Here is a 21,913-nt window from a genome sequence, read left to right as displayed (position 1 = left end):
AAGTATATGAAGTATATGTTAAAATTTAAAGTTGTTGTTATGACCTAAGAATTACCTATTATGCCACATACACACCTGGTTGTTCTGAGTGCTGGCTGCCTCATGACAAACCAAGAAAGCCCCAACCAGGCATTACAACCTATTACAGCTGTAAAGGGCCTAACCTCATTTTTGAGGAGTAACACCACACATTGATCTTTTTGACCCTCATGGTGTGTTATGATCCTAAACCAGATCCCAAGAGTTTGATAAGATCTGGTTAGGGACTTTGTTTAAATTAGATAAAGTTTGAGATTCAAGATACTTGCTGAGAGAATAAAGGCACAAGTTTTCATCACCGGAATTTCAGCACCTCACCTGCCACAGAATTGGACCGGGCGAGGGGCGGACAAAGGGAATGTCCATTGACCTCGGGTAGGAATTACTGGGACACCCCCTTCACCCACGAACAAGGCCGTAAAATCCCACCCCATGGGTTTGGAACAAACAAAAAGAATCTTTATTATACAAGGTTAAAAGGGTGAAACTATTTACTACATCTATTTTATACTCTAACATTCAATGTTAGAACAAGTCCATCTACTTTAGGATAAAAATGGAAAGGGATGAGTGCAGTCCGAAGGGGAGGGCGCTGAACTGGGGGAAGGTGCGCTATAGCCAGATTAGGAGGGAGCTGAAGGACACTGATTGGGAGGGACTGTTAGCTGGCAAGTCCACGGTTGGCAAGTGGGAGGCTTTTAAAGGCAAACTGAAAATGTTGCAGGAAAGGCATGTTCCGGTTAAGCGGAAGGATGGGAAAGGTAGGATTTGAGAGCCGTGGATTACAGGGGGTATCGAAGACTTGGTTAGGAAGAAGAGGGAGGCGTATGTTAGGTCAAAACAACTGGGTACGGAGAGTGCACTGGAGGAATATAGAGAGAGTAGGAGGGAGCTAAAAAGGGGAGTTAGAAGGGCGAAGAGAGGGCATGAAATGGTTTTGGCTGATAGGATTAAGGAAAATCCAAAGGTATTTTACTCCTATATTAGGAGCAAGAGAGTGTTAGAGGGAAAATTGGTCCTCTTAGGGACAAAGGAGGGGAGTTATGTATTGAGTCGGAGGGAATGGGGGAGATCCTGAATGAATACTTTGCGTCGGTATTCACGAAGGAGAGGGGTTTGGTGTCGTGCAGTGTCTTGGAGGGAGCTGTAGATCAGTGGCAGGAAATATCCATTATGAGGGAGGAAGTGCTAAGGCTTTTAGGTAGCGTAAAGACGCATAAAGCTCCGGGGCCTGATGGTATTTATCCCAGGCTGCTTAGGGAGGTGAAAGATGAAATTGCTGGGCCTCTGACGCAAATCTTTGTCTCTTCTTTGGACACAGGTGAGGTCCCAGAAGACTGGAGGGTAGCTAATGTTGTACCGCTGTTTAAAAAAAGTAGTAGAGATAACCCTGGAAATTATAGACCAGTGAGTTTGACATCGGTGGTAGGAAAATTAGTGGAAAAAATACTTAGGGGTAGGATGTATGAGCATTTGGAGTGTTGCGATCTGATTAGGGATACGCAACATGGCTTTGTTCAGGGGAGGTCTTGCCTTACGAATCTGGTAGAATTCTTTGAGGAGGTGACAAAAACGGTTGACGATGGGCGAGCCGTTGATGTAATCTATATGGATTTCAGTAAGGCGTTTGACAAAGTCCCTCATGGTAGGCTGGTAGAAAAGGTTAAGGCACATGGGATACGAGGCCAGGTAGCTAGGTGGATTGAGAACTGGCTGGGCAATAGGAGACAGAGGGTAGTTGTTGAGGGGACCTTTTCGGGCTGGAGGCCAGTGACCAGTGGTGTGCCGCAGGGCTCAGTACTGGGACCTCTCCTCTTTGTAGTATATATAAACGAGTTGGAAGAGAGCGTACGTGGTGTGATCAGCAAGTTTGCGGATGACACCAAGATGGCAGGATTGGCGGATACGGAGGTGGAATGTCAGGTGATACAGCAAGATATAGATAGGTTGGTACATTGGGCAGATAGGTGGCAGATGGAATTTAATCCTGACAAATGCGAGGTGATGCATTTTGGAAGGAATAATGCAGAGAGGAGCTACGTGATAAAAGGTAGACCGATTAGGAGTATAGAAATACAGAGGGACCTGGGAGTGCACGTTCACAAGTCTATGAAGGTTGCGACACAAGTAGAGAAGGTTGTGAGGAAAGCTTATGGAACGCTAGCCTTTATAGGAAGAGGTATAGAGTATAGGAGCTGCCGTCTAATGCTTCAGTTGTACAGAACGTTGGTTAGACCGCATTTGGAGTACTGTGTCCAGTTCTGGTCACCTTATTACCGGAAGGACGTGGAGACTCTGGAGAGGGTGCAGAGGAGGTTTACCAGGATGTTGCCTGGCATGGAAGGACTGAGTTACAAGGAAAGGTTGGAGAAACTGGGACTTTTCTCCTTGGAAAGACGGAGATTAAGGGGAGACATGATAGAGGTAAATAAGATACTGAAGGGAATAGATAGAGTCAATAGTGATAGGCTGCTCCCTAGATTGGGTACAATTATGAGAGGTCATGATCTAAGGGTGAGGGGGGAGAAGTATAATTTGGATGTGAGAGGAAGGTTCTTCACGCAGAGGGTCGTGGGGGTATGGAACGCGCTACCGAGTAGGGTGGTGGAGGCAGGCACGTTGGACTTGTTTAAGGTTTACTTAGATAGACACATGAGCGAAACAAGGATGGAGGGTTATAGTAGAGGGTATTAAATAGGGTCAGAGCCTCGGGAGACACCGGAAATACAGACTTACATGTTAACGTTTTTGTCTGTTTATTCCGCAGGTGGCGGTCCACCTTGTTGTCAAACGAGGGGCATGCACACGGTGGGTCGTGCGTGGGCTGCTCTTGGAGGTTCCGGGAGTGGCCTAGTACTTCGTGTCGGTGTGTGTGCTTGATCCTGGACCGGTAGACGGGCGCCGCAACAGCTCAGTGACTAGCACTGCTAGCTGTGCAGATACATGGATTTGGGCCTGTGTCTGTGGGAGTTTGCGCATTCTCCCTGTGGTTGCGTGGGTTTCCTCCCACACCCCAGGGATGTGCTCTTAGGCTGACTGGTTTACCAAACTGACACTATCCTCCCCTGAATCTGCCTAAGTTAGGGGTTCCACTCGCATACACGCAGGGCAGGGTAGGTGTAGGAGGATGCAGCGGCGCGGGCTCGTTGGGCCAAAGGGCCTGTTTCCCATGCTGGGTTGTTCTTTGTAACACGGAACCAGATAATATGGGTGAGGTATTAAATGAGTGCTTTGCGTCAGTATTCACCAAAGGACTTGGTGGATGATGAGTTTGGGAAAGGGTGTGCAGATAGGTTGAATCATGTTGAAATCAAAAAGGAGGTATTGGGGTTCTTGAAAAACATTATGGTAGACAAGTCTCCAGGGCCTGATGGGATATACCCTAGAATGCTGAGGGAGGCAAGAGAGGAAATTGCTGGGGCCTTGAGAGAGATCTTTGTATCGTGACTGGCTACAGGGCAGAGGATTGGAGGATAGCCAATGTTCGTCCGTTGTTTAAGAAGGGTAGCAAGACTAATCCAGGTAATTGCAGGTCAGTGAGTGTTACATCAGCGGTAGGGAGATCACTGGAGAGGATTCTTTGAGACAGGATTTATTCCCACTTGGAAATAAGTGGTTGTATTAGTGAGAGGCAACAAGGGTTTGTGAAGGGAAGGTCATGTCTCACAAACTTGATTGAGTTTTTTGAGGAAGTGATGAAGATGAGTGATGAGGGTAGGGCAATGGATGTTGTCTATATGAACTTCAGTCAGGCCTTTGACAAGGTCCCTCCTGGCAGACCGGTGCAGAAGGTGAAGTTGCATGGGATCAGAGGTGAACTGGCAAGGTGGATACAAAACTGGCTCGGTGACAGAAGACAGAGGATAGCAGTGGAAGGGTGCGTTTCTGAATAGAGGGCTGTGACAAGTGGTGCTCCTCTGGGATCACTGCTGGAGCCGTTGCTGTTTGTAATAAATGATTTGAAGGAAAATGTAACTGGATTGATTAGTAAGTTTGCAGACGCCTCAAAGGTTGGTGGATTTGCGGATAGTGATGAGGACCATCAGAGGGTACAGCAGGATGTAGAACAGTTGGAGACTTGGGTGGACAGATGGAAGATGGAATTTAATCTGGACAAATGTGAGGTAATGCATTTTGGAAGATCTACTACAAATAGGAAATATACAGTCAATGGCAGAACCCTTAAGAGTATTGATAGGCAAAAGGATCTGGGTGTACAGATACACAGGTCACCGAAAGTGGCAATGCAGGTGGAGAAGGTATTCAAGAAGGCATACGGCATGCTTGCCTTCATTGGCCGGGGTACTGAGTTTAAAAATTGGCAAGTCATGTTGCCTCTTTATAGAACCTTAGTTAGGCTGCACTTGGAATATAATGTTCAATTCTGGTCACCACGGAACCAGAAGGATGTGGAGGCTTTGGAGAGGGTACAGAAAAGATTTACCAGGATGTTGCCTGGTATGGAGGGCATTCGCTATGAGAAGAGGTTGGAGAAATTTGGTTTGTTCTCACTGGAGCAATGGAGGTTGAGGGGAGACCTGATAGAAGTCTACAAGTTTATGACAGGCATGGATAGAGTGGATAGGCAAAAGCTTTTTCCCAGGGTGGAAGAGTCAGTTACTAGGGGGCACAGGTTTAAGTGCGAGGGGCAAGTTTTAAAAGAGATATACGAGGCAGATATTTTACACAGAGAGTGGAGGGTGCCTGGGACTCATTGCTGGGGGAGGTAGTGGAAACTGATACAGGAGTGACTTTTAAGGGGCATCTTGACAACTACATGAATGAGATGGGAATAGAGGGATATGATCCCCGGAAGTGTAAGGGGTTTCAGTTAAGTCAGGTAGCATGATCGGTGGAGGCTTGGAGGGCAAAGGGCCTGTTCCTGTGCTGAAATTTTCTTTGTTCTTTGTTAATATGAGGTACATGTGAATTAAAAGGCAAACTGCAGTTTGAACAGCCTGTACAATAAGTAGCAAATGCAACAAAGACAGATCCCATTGATTTCTCAGCAACTCACCCCGAAGGCGATCGACACAGTGGGCTGATTTCGCTGGAGAATTGCAAGTGAGGTGTGCACACTGCTTGAAAAGGAATGCAACCCACAGAGTTGCTTTATTTTGGGAATTAAAGCTACAATTAATGTAAAAGCATTCAGTGAGCCCTAGAATACTGTATTATCATGGAGATGGGTGGAACATAAGAAAGTTCTCAGGCTTCAGGTTATCTATATGCTTGCTAGGAGAACAAGTGTAATGCATTGGGGTGGGCAGGTAGACCATAACCCAAAGAAGTGTTACTATTAGCAGGCTCCAGGCAACAAACGTGTTACTGTTAGCTGCTTCTCTGTAGTTGGAACTCAGGAGAAGTCCTAAGCCATTTGAAAGCTCTTTGCTGTTAGGGCACAGCAAAGGTGCTGGGAGGCTGAGAAGATGACAGAAGGTCACTGGCTCCAAGCTGGAAAGTGTTTGGGCTCAGAAAGCCTAGCAGTCATTGATAACTTGGTGTGGATGAAGAGACTGGAGTTTGGTGAAATCCAGGGGCAGTGCCAGTTGCATGAAGCTAACCAGTTAATAAAAGAGCTGAAATTGCACCAGTAAATAAACACTGAGACGCTGAGTGAAAAATCTAGAGGCACGGAGGCTCAGAAGATGAGATTTTAACCCCGCGAGGTGTGCAGTCATTGAGGCAGTCTGAGTAGAAGTGGCTTTGAGGGAATTCAGAGGCATGATCTTTGAAAGTGAAAAGTTTGAAATCCTTTGCAAAGGAGACAGTTTCAATATGATTGCTTAAAGTAAATAAAGTTTGAGATTCAAGACACTTGCTGAGAGAATAAAGGCACAAGATTTCATCACCATAACTTTAGCACCTTGCCCGCCACAGAATTGGAGCTGGCAAGGGGCGGACAATGGGAATGTCCGTTGACCTCCAGTAGAAGTTAAGGTTATTTGCATAAACCAGGCTTGCATTCTCTACAGAACAAAACATTAAGGATGATTTACTTTGAGATGACTGAATATTGACTGGAAAGCAATAGTGGCAGTGCCAAACATAAAAGGGCATACCTTAAAATTAGAGCTAAGCTTTTGCAGGATGATATTAGAACCCACTGTTTTACCTTTCTAACTGTTTCTAACTTGAGTCAACATGGCTCAATCTTTTAAGTGTCACAGTCTTCAAAGTGCTGTAGTTATATATCCCATTTGTTATCGTTAACCTTCTCTAAAATATTATTATAAACATGAGCCATATGAGTTATAACTGTACAGAGCATACCTGGCTCATAAGAAGCATGCAATTTCTGCTCTATTCAAGGTCTGTTGAATTTCTAGGCACATGACTTGCACTTTTTTTCAGCATTGTAAAAACTAATTACACTCAAAAGAAAATTAATTTGCATCAACCCAAGCTATGTACCTGTAAATTACAAGTTAATTACATGAAGTCAGATTAAATGATATGGTCAAAATATATATGAACGAGAGAACAACAACAGAGGGAATTCAATACAGGCAAGTCTATAGTATTGTACGCTGGACAAAACAAAGGAAATAGTATTCCATGAATGGTACTGAAATAGCTAGATGTAAAATTGAAAGAGATGAAGCAATGCTCAGCATCTCCTGTAACTTTAGAACAACAATCAATGAAATTAATAGTCTATTCAGTTAATAGCCCAGACATTAATGTACAAGTCAGACTAATTCTTCCTGGTCAGACCATTTGTTGAGTGCTATATCCAATTCTCGTCACCAACAGACTTGGAAGACAGAACCAACTGGAAGGCTGCTATATTGCCATTCACACAAATTGTGTCATTTGCAGCTGTGTTTCCAGCTGCTTGCTGAGTGCCCATGGCTTGTTGGTTAAATGTGGATGAGGCCCAGTGGCACAATTTGCATGCTAAGAAATTGTTTCACTGACTCACTTGCTCAGTTCAGATGGAAGTAAAACTTCCAGCACATCAGAGTAATCAACAATGTGAGCGAACTCTAGGTGGATTGGTGAAGTTGAAAACCTTGGAGCCACTTTTAAAAAATTACATATGACCTAATTACATAGTATGTAATTAGTTGCTGTGACAGGGCAAGAAAATAGAGTCATTATGAAAAGCTGATTAATTTTCCCAAACCATTTTTATTTTGTGATTCGCTGCTATTTATATTTAGGGCATCTTGCATTTTTTGGAATTTCAAAGCTGAACAGTGGTGCTCGCCTAGTCAATATTCATCCATCAACCAAAATCACTCAAATCAAAGATGTGGTCATAATCATATTGCTGTTTATAGACCTTCAACTGCTAAATTCTAACAATGACTATACTTAAATAACAGCACTACACTAGCTGTACAGCACTTTGGGATGTTCTAAAGTCGTGAAAGGCATTCCAAGTGCAAGTCTCTCTTTTCTTTGGTTTCTACTTGGAAAAATATAACATAGGATTGTACTTTACAGGGATCCCGGGTTCTCTCATCCCCACCCCCTAGCTAAAAGGTCAGGGGAAAGAGGAGCTCACCCATGATCCTGTTGTCTGCTCCACAGCAACTTACCACTGGGAGCAGTATTATTTGCTTCATCCCATTCTGGTTAGGAAGCCCAGTCATAGAGAGCTGCCAGCCAATTGGTTAGCGAGTGGTCCCAGAAGCATCATGAGAAGCTCAGCTAAGAGTGCGGTCTCACCTGAGTCTGTGCCAATATGGGTTAAATGGCAGGGGTTGAGGGCCTGGGTAGAGGGGGTGGGGTGTAACCTGAAATCAGACTAGGGGCCCATAAAGGCACCCCACCCCCCCTTTCCCAACACCAGCCCACGTGATAAAGTTGGCAAACTCACTGCACGGCATACACCTCCCTGTTCTGTGAAACAATAAAGGACAGAAGGTCAGAGGGTAAGTCAACTCAAAGCTCTTTAATGAATTTTTCAGGAATTGAAATATTATGAAACAGCGCTAAGTCAGAAAAACTTTGAAAGGAGAATACATTAATTTTAAATGATCTATTTCCATCATGACAACTTACTCATCTTTGAAAAACCTACCCTTTGTTAATGACTAGATTCTTCAAAGACATTTTGTTTTACAATGCCCATGCATGTAATTTACTTCAAATAATATCTTTCACAATTGCTGTGACTACTCAAAATTTCCATATTAACAGACAACAATAGCATTATTATGTAACTTAAAAATCTTAGAATCAGATGAGTGGCACATTTATTGGATATCTTTATTCTTTTTACTCTAGGTATTTCTGGCTTCTATGTTTAAAATTGTTCCCTTAGGTAAGCTCTAGCTTCTATGTCTCAGAGTGCCTTGATTTGGCACATCCAGACATTTTTAGCAATGTGTCCAAGGCAAAAAAGCATTATTAGTTTTACCCCATGCTCTCAATTGAATCTCTCCATCTTTGACAGGTAATAAAAATAATGCCACAGTAGACTTTTATTTAGACTTTAACTGTCAAAGTAATTAAACAGTGAAAGTGAATAGTAACCATAACGCGATGTAATACAGACTACTGGAGGCAATTTAGCCGAACACATCCATGGCTCTTTGGTGCAGCATTTCAAGACTCTTTCCATTTCTCCATTCTCCCCCAAGGTTTCATAACTTTGTGCATTTCAAATATCGATCCAATTTTTTCTTAAAACATGCAGTGGTTTTTGCTTCAACTATTCCATGATGTAGATTATTCCAAGGCTCCAATTGTAATTAGTTGCACTTCTACTTTTCCTTACCTATTTGAAACTCTGTATCTCTCAGAGCACAGTAAAAAGTCTGACAACACCAGGTTTTAGTCCAACCGATTTATTTGATAATAGATTCACAAGCTTTCGGGGTTAGCCCCTTTGTCAGGTGAATGGGGAGATCTGGCCTCAGACAGAGCATATAAAGCACAGACAGTTTAGAGATTACCGATTAGAATGCGAATCCTTACACCTAACCTGCTGTTCAAGACCTGAAGTGGCTGACAATGTGAGTGGAAGGAGCACTGATCACAGGTTAAAGAGATGTGTTTTGTCTCCAGACAGTACAGTAAGTGACATCATGTTGCACTATCTGTAACCCCCGTGACTTGCCTGGGTTTGCAAAACCTCACTTACTGTACTGTCTGGAGACAATACACATCTCTTTAACCTGTGATCAGTGCTCCTTCCACTCACATTGTCAGCCACTTCAGGTCTTGAACAGCAGGTTAGGTGTAAGGATTCGCATTCTAATCAGTAATCTCTAAACTGTCTGTGCTTTATATGCTCTGTCTGAGGCCAGAACTTTCCATTCACCTGACTAAGGGGCTAACCCCGAAAGCTTGTGAATCTATTATCAAATAAATCGGTTGGACTAAAACCTGGTGTTGTCAGACTTTTTACTGTGTTTACGCCAGTCCAACGCCGGCATACCCACATCATGACTACTATCTCTCAGAGCAGCCATATCCCTTGCCGTCTTTCTATTATGTTTCATGTCTTTCCTCCAGAGTATGTTATTTCAGAATTCTCAGATTAAATTGTGAGTGGCACAGTGGTTAGCACATTGCCTCACAGCACCAGGGACCCAGGTTCAATTCCAGCCTTGGGTCACCATCTGTGTGGGATCTGCATGTTCTCCCCTATGTGGGTTTCTTCCGGGTGCTCCGGTTTATTCTCACAGTCTGAAAGACGTGCTGGTTAGGTGCATTGGCCATGCTAAATTCCTTCCTCAGTGTACCCGAACAGATGCCAGTGTGTGGCAATCAGGGGATTTTCGCCATAACTTCACTACAGTGTTAATGTAAGCCTACCTGCATCACTAATAAACTTTTAAACGTCTCTATTTCTGCCCATTTGACCAAATTGCCAATATGTTTCTAAGTATTCCACTGTCCTCCTCACTGCTAAGCCTCTCCTTTGTGGCATCAGAAATTGTGAGAATATTTTCCCTATAACCCAGTTCAAATCATCTATATATGGAGACTAAAGGCTCTGCACTAACCTATGAGGCAAACCACTTCCAACCTATCTGAGAAATACTAAAGTTGACAATAACATTGCTGACTAGCCACAGTGACATTGCTTTATCTTATGCACCAATTTTAGAAGAAACTCCCTTATATACATTAGCACATTGCACGTAAGTGGGCTTCACAGTTGCATATTTACATAACAAACATCTAACATCATTCAGAAGCCAAGCGCTTGTAATGATTTAGTGTACTAAGTATACTGAACATATACTCTCTGCAGTTTAGAGAAACGAGAAGTGATCTGAGTGAAACATATAAAATCTATGAGGCCTTGAGAGGTCATTTCCCCTGGCTGGAGAAGGTGATGATGAGCCACCTTCCTGTAACACAGCCATCCATATGATGCAGGTCATCCACAGTACTTTTAGGGAAGGAGCTCCAGAATTTTAATCCAGCAACAGTGAAGGGACAGCTATAAAGTTCCAAGTTAGGATGGTGTGTATCTTGGAGGGAAATCTTCAAGTGACAATATTTCAATGCATCTGCTGCCTTTGTCCTTCCAATTGGTAGAGTGCACAGAAGGTACTACCAAAGGAGCCTTGATGAGTTGTTGTAGTGCATCTTGTAGATGGTGCACACTACTGCCATGTGCATCCATGGTGGAGGGAATTAATTGTAAAGGTAATGGATGGGATGTCAATCAAGTGGGGTGCTTTGTCATGGATGATATTGAGCTTCTTAAGTGTTCTTGCAGCTGCACTCATCCAGGCATGTGGAGAGTATTTCATCACATGACTTGTACTTTGTAAATGATGGAGGTTCAGAAGGTGAGTAACTCACCATAAAATTCTTAGCCTCTGACTCCTTCAACTACTGTATTTATATGGCTGGTCTAGTTCAGCTTCTGGACAATCATAACCCTAAGACATTAATGTTGGGGGAGCCAGAAATGCTGTTGAATGTCAAGAGGCAATGGTGAAATTCTCCCTTGTTGGAGATGGTTATTGTCTGGCAACTGTGTGACACAATGTTACAGGCACATGTGTTATAGAAAATAATAAAAGGGATGTAATTTTTCAATACTCGCTAAAATAGCTTTGCACTGGCCAAATCTAGGCATACACATGCCCACAGGCAGAGGCAAATTGCACCAAATTTTGAGCACAAGCTATTTAACCAAGTTGCCTTGGACCTTGATCCACAACATAGTTAGTGAGGCTTCAAAAATCTGAGTTCAGGTGGAGCACTTAAAGGGGTAAAAGTCTTCATATCAGGTGACATTGTACTGACTAATTGTTCATAATGACACAACAAAGATGTGTGAACAGCACATTTGATATTGAAGCTATGAGGATTCAGTTATCAAAAGTGCACCTGTGGAGGTAAGTTTAATCTATTTGGTGTTATTTGCCTTGCCTCACCACTGAAATGCCAGTTTCTTGAAGAATGCTCAGTGCTGAACTTGAGGTAATCATCTAGCTCATCACACTGGCTGCAAATGAAGAAAAAAACCACAGGAGCAAGAAAAGGTGAGTGTTCTCCTCAGCTTAGTGCACATTTCTGAGCTGGTTATTCACCCACCAAACAAACTTCAGCTCTGGAAAAAAGGCCAATCATCCTCAATTGGACAGTTGTCCCAGCAGTACTTGTTAATTGTTTACTGCCAGTCAAACGTCCTGGCTTACACTGGGGCCAGGGAGGGGGGAGAGAGCTTAAATCCCTCTTTAATCCCTGATGATGGGATTTTTTCAATGTCACGGAAATTCAGTCCATCCACTTAGTGCTTCTCTTCCTTCACAGAATGTGGGCAATATGGACTCTCTTTTGCTGGAAAATCGTCAACAAAGTAGATGACAGTGTTTCTGTGTTCCAGCAAACATCAAATGAATGTGATACCTTTCTCTCTGTCAAGGCACCAGGTTGACATGAAGAGCTCTAAAAGATACATGAATACCAGTCATAACCTTTTGCGCCCAAAGGACACCTCTCCTTTCCTGTGGTATCTGTGCGTCCTTTCCATTGAACATTTCTTCCTTATAGGAAAAGTGCTGAATATGTTGCCTGTTGTTTAAATGCTGAGTTAACACTAATTCAAGATTCAACCAGGATGGAAAATTGATGTTACTTGATGAAATTAGAAGGTAAACATATTCCTGAAAGACTTCCAGCAAAGTTGGGGAATCCAGAAGAGGCATCCAGAACAATCCAATATTCATGCAGTGACCTAGTTGATATATAGTGAGGCTTGTATTCCACAGAGAAATCCACACATAATGCACTCAAGGATTGAGTACTTAGTCCTTACACATATGTATCTTTTTTTGAAACCAAAGCAGAAAATGTTGGAAAACCTCAGCAGATCTGGCAGCATCTGTGAGGGTCATAATCATCCCAACTATGCACCAGTTACCCTCTATGCTCACTAGTTTACCAATCCACCAAAACGCTGAAGATATTTTATAATATATTTGAGACAGAAACCCCTAAAAACCATTTTTCCTCTGTTTACTGCCCTGCATTGGGTCACAATTTGGAGAATAAGTTAAACCAAAATCTTATATTTACAGAATTCTCAAACTATTTCAACAGAACAATATCTGTTAATTCACTTTGCATTAAAAATATTGTGATGATCCTGAGTTCATTTGAAATTAGAAGCATTCACCACATATTATTTTCACTTTCTGGCTACAACTACAAATATTAATTGTCAATATGGAAGCATCTACTCCTAGAATAACAAGTGGTTCAGGAGAAAGAATAACCAAGAAACTAATATAAAAAAAGATGCAGCAATGTGTTTCAACTATCTGCAATTCAGCCTTTGTATTCAAAATTTAACCCTGTTAACAATCAGCCAGGTCATTATTTTACAATCACTGAATAAAGCAACTTCTGTTTTTAGTAAATGAGATTAGGAGAATTTATGTGACTTTTACTCGTGTTTTCATGCTGCAAGTATATGACTTTTGATCTATGTCAACTGCAATTCATTGACTTTGATCATTTTAAGCTTAAGAAAGCAATATCTCAGAGTGGGGATTACAAACTTAAGTATGAGTACATCAAATCATAAATTACAAAATGGTAAAGAAAATCTTTATCATATTTAATCTTCTGGTTCCAATAGATTTTAATACATAGAATCATAAAAACCCTACAGTGCAGAAAGAGGCCATTTGGCCAAATGAGTCTGCACTGACCACAATCCCACCTTGGCCCTAACCCCATATCCCTACATATTTAGCCACTAATCTTCTGACCTACGCCTTTCAGGAACTAAGGGGCAATTTTAGCACAGCCAATCAACCTAACCCGCACATCTTTGGAAATTTAATTTTAATACATTTAATTTTAAAATGTAAATGATTAACAGAAGCAGCAATTAAACAATGTATGCCGGTTACAAATCTGGAAATATATGAATGAACTTTTGGAAAATTTTCAATTAATTCATGCTCCTGAAAATACATGTCAATTAATAAACTGCAAGGCAACTGACTGATAATGAGCAAGTCAAGTTCTGTAAATTGGGAAATTTTAACAACATTTTGGAGATAACATTGCTTGCTATTAGAACACTTGCTTTTATTTTTGAGTAAATTAAACTGTGTTTTGACTGCATGGGAACCAATGTATGGAAGTAATTCTGATGCACTAAATTGCAGACGGTTGCAGACAGAGACTGAAGTTTAAGTTTATTTATTAGTGTCACAAGTATGCTTACACTAACATTGCAATGAAGCCACTGTGAAAGACTTCAGTAAGTAAAATTCAAAGGACTAAAGGATGAAGTAAAGAAGGGGAGGCAATGGCCTATTGTATTATTGCTAAACGGCTAATCTAGAAACTCAGCTGATGTTCTGGGGACCTGGGTTCAAACCTCGCAATGGCAGATGGTGGAATTTGAATTCACTGAAGAAAAATCTGGGATTAAGGTTCTATTGATTACCATGAAACCATTGTAGATTGTCAGAAAAACCCAGCTGATTCATTAACCCCCTTTAGGGAAGGAAATCTACTGTCTTTACCTGGTCTGGCCTACATGTGATTCCAGAGCCACAGCAGTGCTGTTGACTTTCAACAGCCCTTGGGCAACTAGGGGTGGGCAATGCTGGCCAGCCAGTGATGCCCATGTCCGTGGATAGGTTTATGGACGAAAAGGGATTGGTTTAGGTTGGTGGGTCATTGTTTTTTAACTGGTCGGCGCAACATCGTGGGCCGAAGGGCCTGTTCTGCGCTGTAATGTTCTATGTCCCACAAATGAATTTTTAAAAATCCTTTCTCTACCTTTGTAGAGTGACCATTCAACACTATCTACAGTTTGTGTCGATACGTTGTGTTACCTAACATTTCCATCAGACTGTTCACATTTTAGTAATGCTATCAATCATTTCCAAACTTTACACAACTCAAACCTTCAGTCAACTTTCTTCTGTGAATATGATCGATTAAAATAAGTACTGATTTCAGGATCCCACAGATAATAAGCAATCTATTGCTTCCAAAATCTAATGAACAAGTAAGTAGCCATCCATTGTGAGCAGCACGGTGGCACAGTGATTAGCACTGCTGCCTCACAGTGGCAGAGACCTGGCTGCGTTTCTTGGCTTGGGTCACTGTCTGTGCAGAGTCTGCACATTCTGCTTGTGTCTGCATGAGTAGCACAGTGGTTAGCACTGCTGCCTTACAGCATGGACCTGGGTTCAATTCCAGTCTTGGGTTACTGTCTGTGTGGAGTTGCACATTTTCCCTGCGTCTGCATGGGCTTCCTCCGGGTGCTCTGGTTTCCTCCCACAGTCCAAAGATGTGTGGGTTGGGTTGATTGGCCATGCTAAATTAGCCCTAGTGTCAGGGGGATTAACAGGGTAAATATGTGGAGTTATGGGAATAGGGCCTGGGTGGGATTGTGAGCAGCACAGACTTGATGGGCCGAATGGCCTCCTTCTGCACTGTACAGATTCTATGATTCTAACTGTCCTAACATGGAATTACTGAAAGTTTCCTACGTAATTTTCTATAGGGGGTTAAATAATTCACATTATTTTCAACAAAAATTCACAATTTTTTGTTGTTTGTAACTGGGAAGCGTGAAAGAAAAAAAATGACCTTACTGAGTGCAACTGACCAAATACGTTAAGAATAAGCTACCAAATATTTTAGTATTACACGTATCAATACCAAGATCAAGTGCTGGAGGTTAGAATGCAGAGGTGAGCATTTTATTTCAGTTCCTTCTCACACAACTGAACATGAACATTTTCCCATGTACTGGTAGTTTCATGACAAAACACGGAAGTACATTATGTGCGACACTATGTTCTGAAACAATACAGTGCAGAAACTTATAATATTAGAAATTAATTCCAAATCCTCAATACTTTTATTTGTCAAGTATGATTTTCTAAATGAAGTAAATACAAACTTCACTATATTGTATGAAAAGAATTCAGCAACTCTGAACGGTCGCTGTGAAAGCTTGAAAGGAAAGCATACGCTTTCTGATCAAGAATGCATTCCAGATGATTTTCGATGGGTTAAGGGTGCTTTGATTGAGGGAAACAGCACTACTGAATGGTCGGGAGCTTGAAGGTGACTATTAAAGTGCCATTTAATAGATGGAGCCATGGAAAAGAATTTCATTATGAGATTCAAAACATTAAATCTCAGTCGGATTTTTGGAGTACTGTCTATGTAGTATATATGGATTTCCAAAATACATTATCTAAATTGCCATGTGGAATTATAAAGCAGTACAGCATAGGAGGAGGCCATTTGGCCCATTAAGTCTGCACTTCCTCTTTCAAAGAACAATCCGGTTGGTCCCATTTTCCTGTTTCTTCCCCATATTCTTCCAATTTTCTTCTCATAATTGGCTTATTTGGGAAACAGAAGCACCTGGGGCGAAAGGAATCGCAGTTATGTGGGTTTGTAATTAGCAAATAGGTAGAAAGAATAGAGTAGTCGTGAGTAGAGCTTTTTTCAACTGGAGAGAACTGACAGTGGGGTCTTCTAGGGTTTTTTATTAGGACCACTGCTTTTCTTATTACATGAAATGCCTAATGACCATTATGGAAGCAGATCCGCCAACTTTACCTGGCCTGGCCTGCATATGACTCCACATCCACAGAAATGTGGTTGACGCTTAAATGCCTTCTGATTAAGAGCAATTAAGGATGTGTAATAAATGTTGGCACAACAAGCAGTGACCACACCCTATGAACAAATACAAAAAAATACATACATAACCTAGACATGTGCATATGGAATACAATTTGAAAGCTCAAACATGATAGACTTCAAGGGCTAGTCATGTCTGGGGATATAAGGCAGTGAAGTACACACATATGTCAGTTTTCATGGCTCTGGTCAATAGCCAATCCACATAAAGTATGTTTGACCACAAGACTCTCCCACTCTTACTGTCTGCCACAGACATATCTTGGGAAGGAATTCCAGGTTGCTAATCAACCCATTTGGTCTTATTATGAACAAACCAACCCTAGCCATCATGTTCTGGAGTAGGATTTGAATCCAGAGGGGGCAATCTTATGAAAAAAATTCTAAGTGCTAAGGATGAATGAGGGGGAAAACAGGAAAGTTTCAGCGTCATTTTTTTCAGCAAGTTGAAAAATGAAATTTTACAATGCTCAGTCAAAACAATTGCAATTCTTGCCAGCAGGGAGAGGAGGCGGAGTATATTCTCACTGGGAAGTCGGCTGCTGAGTTCAAGGGGCGCCACTGCACAGTGTATACACTCTCCCAATACACGGTGCACACACTGTGCTCTGGGAGGTCTCATGTCACTCCCTCCACATTCTCTCAGGAGGTCTTCTATGGTCTCTGTTCCCACCGGCGAGGCTACCATTTCAGGTCTCTGTTGGTGGGGACCATAGGTGATGCTCGTCAGTGAGGACCTCGACTGGCAAGGAGGTAAAAACAAGTGAGCCTGGACAAATGACATTTAAGTTATGTCATAAATATTGAAATTGGTTCTGTGCCCTCCCTGGATGCAAAGCTGATTTCACAGCAAAACAGAGCTGGTGACATCACGAGAGGCAAAAAACCCGGCACAAACCCATTCTTCGCCTCTCACCTAATCTCATCGGCTTGCCAAGCCAATCAACCGGCAGGACAAGCTGGTAAGATCAGCTCGGAGTTTCCGCTTCAGAGGCAGGGATGCTATCCACCCGCCACATAACTTCCTTCCACAAATTCAAAACTTGGACACGTAATAAACATTTTGTAATTGTGGTCTTCAATGAGACTTAATCAAACAGATGAATTGGACAGACAGGTGGCAGATGCAATTTAATGCAGATCTGGGAGGCATAACTTGAACAGACAGTATAATATGTATTGTGGAATTGAATAATTTTCAGGAGCAGAAAGATGCAAAAGCAGATGGAGCTGGAGATACATATTTATAAATCTTTGAAGACAGCAGGACACATTGATAAGGCAACTCAGAAAGCCATTGGGATACTTGCCTTTGTAAACAGGACACTGAATACAAAAACTAGGAAGTCATTATAGACCTTTACAAATCAATGATAATGCCTCAGCTGGAGTACTGTGAACAGGTTTGGGCACCATATCAAGCATATCAAGACTTTAGACAGAGTACAAAGGAGGTTTACCAGAATAGTGTCAAGAATAAGGGGATTCAATTATTGAACAGATCAGAGAAGTTGAGACTCTTGTCCTTAGAGCACAGATGGTAATGTAAGTGTTCAAAATTATAAGAGATTTTGATAAATCATGTAGGGAGAAATTGTTTCCCCGACAAGTGAGTTGTGATAAGTGGTCATTGATTCAAAACAACTGGCAAAAGAACTAGAGGGGAAATGAGAAGTAATTTCTTTACACAGGGTCATTAAGATCTAGAACATGCTACCCGAAAGCATAATGGAAGCAGACTCCACAGGAATTTTCCAAAGGCAATTGGTCATGCACTTGGAAAGGATTATATTGCAGGGTTCTGGCATGTGGAATTAAATTAACTCTTTGCAAAGAGCTGGCACAAATACAACTGGCTGAATAGTCTCCTTCTGTGCTGTCCAATTTTATGATTCTGAGATCAGCAAATCTAAAATAGAGCCTGAGGGATGGTGTGGTGGTCTTGGGGGTTGGGGGAGTGCGATGAGGGATATCCACCAGCTAGCAGTGGTATAAATGCATAAAGATATCCATTGATTGGTATTTCCAACAAAATCTTGAGCATATTTTGAATACGATTTTGACAAATAGAACAAAGACAGAGAATGAAGAAAATTGTCATACTGGGGTTTTATCATTGCTAACACTTAGAAGTCAAAAAGATACCGTTTTCATGTCACAGAATCATAGAATCCCTACAGTGCAGAATTTGGCCCATTGAGTCAGCACCAACTACAATCACACCCAGGCCCTCATCCCGTAACCCTACATATTTACCCTCCTGACCCCGCAGACACTAAGGTCAATTTAGCATGGCCAATCAACCTATCATGCACATCTTTGGACTGTGGGAGCACTCGGAGGAAACTCACGCAGACACAGAGCGAATGTGCAAACTCCACACAGTGACCCGAGGCTGAAATTGAACCTGGGGTTCCTGGCGCTGTCGGATGCAGTAGTGCTAACGACTGTGCCACCGTGCCACCCCAAATGAATGTCAAACTGATTTATTTTGCAGAACAGGTTGATAGTGTGCTGATTACTCAGAATGAAGTAAAACTTCATGGTGGAGTTGAGCACTGTGGATGGTATGAGAAATAAGAGTTGATAGATCAGAAAGTATGAGTTAGTTAAAAATAAAAGTTAGCGCAGAATTAAAGCATCAAGTGAATATATGGCTTGTATTAAATTGTTGAGGTCCACTATCTTAGATATAAACTGCATTCGATTTCTTCAAAGTTCAATTAGTTTTTGTTGTATGGCCTCTAATATCTTAAAGATCTTATTCTGCACTTGTCCAAATAAGTACGTATAAACATGTTTTACAGGCTTAATAGTTCTGGCTGTCAAAACTCAATTTTAACAATTTTTAAGCCCATGCTTAGTGTTGCTACTGAAAGTTAAAGTCTATTTATTAGTCACAAGTAGGCTTGCATTCACACTGCAATGAAGTATTGTGAAAATCCCCTAGTTGCCACACTCCGGCACCTGTTCGGGTACACTAAGGGGGAACTTAGAATGGTCAATGCACCAACCTGCACACCTTTGGATCGTGAGAGGAAACCAGAGCACCCAGAGGAAACCCACACAGACACAAGGAGAATGTGCAAACTCCACAAACCGTAACCCAAGCCAGGAATCAAATCCAGATCCCTGGCACTGAAAGTGCTAACCATTGTGCCACCATGCCACCCCCAACACAAATCTTACCAGTTGGCCACACTGAAGAAGGAAATGTGCCCATCATTAAGGGCCGGACAGTGGGCCAGAAAAGTTGATTTGTATTTGATAGAAATTACTTCTTTAAAATATGCTCACTAGTTAGCCTTGTCTTGCAAAGTTTGTTGTGTGGCAGTGACAGCTGCAGACTACTTTATTGGCCTAGCCAGCCCCTGGTGTTGCCAACATTAAACAGACCTCTTTGTTTCTAACCATAATGCCACAGCAGGCGGCTTTTCTCCTGGCCTGTAAACTTACATCACCGACCATAACCTGGTAACTGACACCTGGGTGGTGGAGTCTCAGATTCTTCAAAGACAATCTGCAACCTTGCACAGGCAATCTGGACAATCCCCTGTGGCTTGAGGACAGGCTGGGGAAGATGTGGTCACTTCATCCACACAAGTGGAACTTGAGGGACAAGATTAAATGGCCATCCAGGAGAGACCATTGTCTATAAACTGAACTTCTGTCCCCCCAGAGAGATCCATTCCTGGTGACCTCCCATTCACAAAGCATCACCTAAAACGGCTTATTAACCTCGACAGTGAACCAAAACTGCTTCTCCAGCCATAGGGATGAAAAAAAAACACTGATTCGCAAGGAGACTAATTCAGCTCGGTGCATCCCGACTTCCCCAAAATGAGAACTAACAGCACACCCCTTCAGCCCACAGCCCCACGCTGGATCTGGCTTCCTCAGGTTATTTTAGTCGGAGGGAGGTGGCGGGTGACCAACATCTCGCCTTTTTTTTTGCAAAAAGAGAATAATAGTTTGCACACATTGCAGGCGCCTGGCTAAGTGGGGCACAGCGTTTGCTTATCTCCTTAGCACTGCAAGTCAATGCTGGGCAGCCCGGCTGCAGACTGCTTGCTACATAGACTGGGCTGCTGACTGGGAAGAAGTGTTTACTGATCAATGAAATAGATCACCCAGCCGACATGTAGCAAGTTTACTGAGCTCGCTGCGCCCCGTTACACCACAAATAGCCACATTACAATTCAATTCATTTACTAAAAGCCCCCTCACCCTCACAGGCGGCTGGAAGGTGGCACAATGCAATGTGGGGATAGCTATTTAAACCACGTTATTACATTAGCAAGCCAGGCCTAGATGTGAAACAAGTGAGACGGCTGTGTGTGTTTCCCCTACCTTTCGAAAATCAGTCGAACCATAAAAATGCAGAAAGCCAGAGGAAAGGCCAGGTAAAGATCCTCCGCCTGCGGGAAAGTGGCTTCGTCCGTGTTTTTCAGATCTGCCCAGGTCACATTGTGGGGCAGCCAGAACCTCTCATTCCAGAACCAGGCGAGGATACCTGCCATGTTCAGTGCTTGCAGTGTTCGGCTGAGTGAGGGTGGGGGGACGGGACGGGACGGCTGGATGGATGGCTTGTGTGTGGCTGCAGGCTGCTTGAGCGCTGCCTGGATCCCTCCTTATCCTGTGTGTCTCTCCCTCTGCCTGCACTCGGCCTGACCGAGTGGCTCTTGCAGACACAAGCAGATCGACCAGAGATTTCCCTTCTCCCTTTCTTTCTCTAGTCTCTCTCTCACACACATACACACAGTGTCGCCTACCTCCAATGGGAAGTGTCACACACCATCCACTCTACACCAAGTGATTGGCTCACACAACTGTCGCACACTATTCACAACAGCAAAAAGCAAAGTGTACCCACGGGTCAAAGTCAATGCATCATGTTACAGATTATTAAAGCAGAGTGTTTTGAGTACTAAATAATAGCTAAATGCTTTGCACAACTGCTACAATAAAGATAAGGGAATATACCAAAATCAGCCCATTAATGTTTATATTTATCAATCTCTATTAATTTCACTATCAATTATAACGTAAGTGTGGTGATTATAATGGGATAAATAAGACGGGTAACAATACTGTGTTGAAAGAAACATATCTCAATCAAATTAGAATAACTAACTTATTACAAGCTTTTAAAATGTATGAAGTGTTCTTTTCTTTGCATGAATGAACCCATTTTCCAGATATTTTGTTTCCTGTCCACTATTCCGAAGGGAGTAATTTCACAAGCGTATTTTGATCGTTTTGACTCATCTAATGTCTGACTTTATTTTGTCCAGTATTAGATTTTTAAAGTATTTATTTTTGACAATGAAGATTATTCAGATTGTTATTAATTTTATTTAATTCTGTGTAACTCAGTTTAAGATTTAATCTATTTCATGCTTATTCATGCTAGCGAAATTGATTGAATTCCCTTCAGTGTAGATGTGACTGCACATCAAAACAGAAGCATCTCCTTAACTGTGAAGAAAAGACTTGCATTTATATAGCACCTTTCATGACTCTAGGACATTGTAAAACACTCACAGCCAATGAAGTTCTCTTGAAGTGCGGACGCTGTGGTAATCTTGGAAATGCAATGGCCAATTTATGCACAGCAAGATCTCGCCAACAGCAATGAGTTAATGACCAGATTTAGTGGTGTTTTAGTGATGTGGAGGGATAAAGATTAGTCAGAACACTGAGGTATACTCTGTTCTTTGTAAAATAGGATATTTTACATTGACCTGAAACGGCAGAT

The 21,913-nt window shown here is 42.2% G+C and overlaps 1 protein-coding gene across 3 annotated transcripts in view; it reads right to left on the bottom strand.

The window, feature by feature from the left end:
• Positions 1–20,974, bottom strand: part of cers6 (ceramide synthase 6) — a 259,805-nt gene extending 238,831 nt beyond the window's left edge. For 2 of the 3 annotated variants that reach the window (XM_080199209.1, XM_080199210.1), the window contains exon 1: positions 20,506–20,910. In XM_080199209.1, the coding sequence (XP_080055335.1) occupies positions 20,506–20,675 (170 nt within the window). In that variant the 5' untranslated portion in view covers positions 20,676–20,910. The other variant, XM_080199211.1, reaches the window with a different exon arrangement.
• Positions 20,975–21,913: the final 939 nt, after the last annotated feature.

This window comes from Carcharhinus amblyrhynchos, chromosome 11 (genome assembly GCF_965287045.1).
Source record: "Carcharhinus amblyrhynchos chromosome 11, sCarAmb.v2.hapA, whole genome shotgun sequence".
Classification (NCBI taxonomy): Eukaryota; Metazoa; Chordata; class Chondrichthyes; order Carcharhiniformes; family Carcharhinidae; genus Carcharhinus; species Carcharhinus amblyrhynchos.
This window is presented reverse-complemented; position numbering and strand designations above follow the sequence as displayed.